At 36.3% G+C, this 3,490-nt stretch overlaps 1 protein-coding gene across 1 annotated transcript in view; it reads right to left on the bottom strand.

The window, feature by feature from the left end:
• LOC117174224 (G1/S-specific cyclin-E) overlaps positions 1-2,788 on the bottom strand; it is a 21,499-nt gene extending 18,711 nt beyond the window's left edge. The window contains exon 1 of the mRNA XM_033363097.1: positions 1,764-2,788. Within this exon, the coding sequence (XP_033218988.1) occupies positions 1,764-1,789 (26 nt within the window). The 5' untranslated portion in view covers positions 1,790-2,788. The remainder of the gene's footprint in view (positions 1-1,763) is intronic.
• Between the last annotated feature and the right edge of the window lie 702 nt (positions 2,789-3,490).

Genomic DNA, 3,490 nt, shown 5'->3' with positions numbered 1-3,490 from the left:
ATGGACCCCAACCATGATTATCCTCCTGCTACGAGCATTTCGAAAAATTCATCCTGGCAGCTGCAGCGACTCTTAACGACTATTTTGGAACTATTGTAATCGCGGGAACTTTAAACGTTATTGTTTTTTTCATTCATACCATTCATACTTCGTTAAATATGCGGGCGACGGGAAAAGATAGGTTATGTTTCTCTAACTATTTACAATTTTTTTATAATTATTATTATCATAATTATTATTCTAATAATTGCAAAAATGTATTCTAAAATCGGTAAACCAAATGCATATGTTACAAAAATGATTTAATTATTTCCATCTATTATTTTCAATAAAAAATACCTTAAAATAAAGCACATTTTAACACCCCCCCCCCCCCTCCGTGTTCCAAATAATATAACATGTATTTTCGGAAGTAAACAGTTCTAAAATTTTAAAAATATCCACAAATTAATAATCGAAAAAATTTAATTCTCTTTCAAGCTTTAAGAATCCTATCATGACGCAGGGAATGAACAGTTCAATATAGTTTTAAGAGGACAAAACTTTAAGGAAGAAGTATGTAGGCAAGGATGCCACTTTTCTATCACACCTGGTTGTCCTTTTTTCATCAAAATACAATGGCATTTTTAAGATTTACAGATTATCGAAACTTTGCTGTTACAGCAAGAACTTGTTTTAGATGCACCAAGCATTTTTTGGCTGTGCCTAATAGCCCAAAAAAATTGGCGGAGTTAGCAAAGGGGATGAAGTGATCGTCCCAAAATTAGGGTACGACTAGCCAAACTGTTGAAAATAATTTTTCTACTCATTCCAAATTTCAGGACCGAGACTTCGCATTTTTTTTACTACAAAAGAAAATACTTTTTCAACTTTGATATATCTAGAACTCCAGGAAAAAATATTTTTTAAATTGCTTTGACACCATACCAATTTTTCATAAAATCATAAACTGTCCACAAAATATAATTATTGGTGAATTTAGCACCAAAATCTGGTTCATAAAACTTATTTATACATCTTTTACTAGATATTCATTTTCGGGATATGAATTCTCAAGAGTACAAAGTTAATCTGTTATTTAAATAGACAAAAAGTAAGCCCAATTATCGGACCAACCACATTTCTCAAAGAATGTAATATTGACAACTGAAATGAAGCATTTAAAAGTTTTTTGCAGCAAAAAATATTGAATTAAAAGAACACGTTGCAGATTTTTTTGAGGTTGTCTAACCAATAAAGGGAAGGCTCTTTCAATGTAAAAATTACCTTCAAACACATCCAATCTTTTCGGGACCCTTTTTTCTGCATTTATATTAATTGACGGAACAAAATGTAAAACAAATAAATCAAAATCCACAAGAAATGAACAAAAAATCTCTGCACGTGAATGATAAAAAACGTGGACGTCCCAGACCTCGACACTCAGTCCTTTTAATCGTCGAGGAAACTCACTTTCCCTAAATTTTTTGTACTTTTGGTGAGAATTTATACAAAATCCAGATCGACTTAAGTAAATTCGGTTTTCCCGACCATTTTGTCGAATTTACAATTCGCATGCACCGCCTACCATATTTCATGAGACCTCCGAAAAACGTGTAACTTGCAGCAGGTTATAATCCCACATCGACTCTCGTTCTCAAAGCAAAAAAATCCCAAGGATTTTCGAGAGCCTGGTTACCTCTGTAATGTATTCCGGTGTTAACCGGCATAGTTTTCCGCAAAATTAAAATAATTTCTCGTCGAAAAGAATGACGGTCACTCACCTGGTCTGTGGCATCTTGGTGCTCATTTTCGAACTTGTGTAGATCGATCAGCAGACTTCCCTTTAACATGAAATTCTAACCCCGTGATTCTCCGAATTTTTTCACGGCATACAAAGCACTATATTTCAATTCCGGGTTAAATTTGCAGGATTAAGAGCCAAAAAAGTGAGGAAGCTCCAGCAGATTACGTCCGCTCGATCGCCATAATGCACGATCATGGGCTCGGCTTTGGCTCACTTTTTCATGCCTCGATTTCGTTCTTTTTAACTTTCCGACGCGGGGAAAATTTTCCCCAACTTTCGGAAAACTCCTTGAACGTTAAAATATTCCCAAATAAAGAAAATTTCCTACAAAATCGAGATATCTGTTGGCAAAGCGCGGGATCCCAGCGCGCGAAACAACGACCAACCCCTGCTTGTAGAACAGTCACGCCCTCTATTCACATAACCTCGAAAAAAAGTCTGTCTTTTTCAAAAACTTGGAAAATTCCATGTCACATGCTTTCACGAACTTTCTCCGGACAAGCCTCAAGTTTTCTGTTGGAAAAAGGAACGAATCTCAGAGCTTTCTCGCGCTCCGGATCTCATCAGCATCCCAAGGAAGACGCTTTGTGACTTTTGCGGTTTTTTCCAAGAAAACTTCACAAAACTCGCCCAAAATAATTTAAATTAGCCTGGGGAGGTCAAGCGGCACACAGCACTAGTTAACATTTGTTTCTCAGAGTTTTGGTTTACACTTGGGAAATACATAAAACCTGGAAAACACTCGGGACAAGCTTTGATTGCAACTGTTTTTTCGAGATCGAATTCTGACGTTTTGAAAGTGGGAGAGTGAAACAAAAGCGTCCGAGACTTGAAAATACCCGGCACTGTACAAAAACACTCACTCTATCACAAAAGGTCTGTTTTTAGTGTGAATATTTATTTAAAAACAAACCTTTCACGTTTCGCGGGAACTTCGATCTCGAGCGCATACCGGCTGCGAATTCAGGGTGCCGAGGTAGGCGCGTATGCTAGGTAAGTTGCGATTGGCCAATGCTCCTAGCACAGCTGGTTCTCAGCTGATCTGTTGTACACACCGTTTACTGCACACATGCACCCTACCTGCATGTGTTGTGTTCCACGCGGGAAACGTACGCGCGTAAAATCGCCCCCCAGCCCGCCACCATCTGTAGTGTCAAAGGACCGACTGCCACGTATGGTTTCTATCGTTTTCTATCCCGCGCTCCGAAAACAGGGCTGCATTTAATTTCAAAATTATTTTTTTTTTATTTTCTTTAAAAAGATATTATTTTCATCTATTATTTGCCAATGAAAGAGAAATCTTTTTGACAAATTATCATTATATTAGAATCTAAGGAAAGTATAATATTACTATTAAGGTGCCTTTTCACGGGACAAAATATCATAGTTCAAAATATTTTTTCTAAATGATTGCAGCATCGTTTGACTTTGTTTCTTGCCTCGAAATTTTGTTATTTATCCAACTTAATTTTCCAGCTTGAAAAAAAAATCGAAAAAGAAAGTTTACTTAATTTGGACAAAAATAATTATTATCTTTTTTCCGCATGTTTTTTGTTGGCCACAATTAATTTGGTTAATAAAGAAATTTCGAGCCCAGAAACGAAGTCAATGTGAGGTGCAATTGTTTAGAAATAGTATTTAAAACTTTAAAGTTATCCTTTGAAGTCAGCTTGAGCTTTGAAGGCAACATGACTTTCATACAAA

This window comes from Belonocnema kinseyi, chromosome 6, assembly GCF_010883055.1.
Source record: "Belonocnema kinseyi isolate 2016_QV_RU_SX_M_011 chromosome 6, B_treatae_v1, whole genome shotgun sequence".
Lineage (NCBI taxonomy): Eukaryota > Metazoa > Arthropoda > Insecta > Hymenoptera > Cynipidae > Belonocnema > Belonocnema kinseyi.
This window is presented reverse-complemented; position numbering and strand designations above follow the sequence as displayed.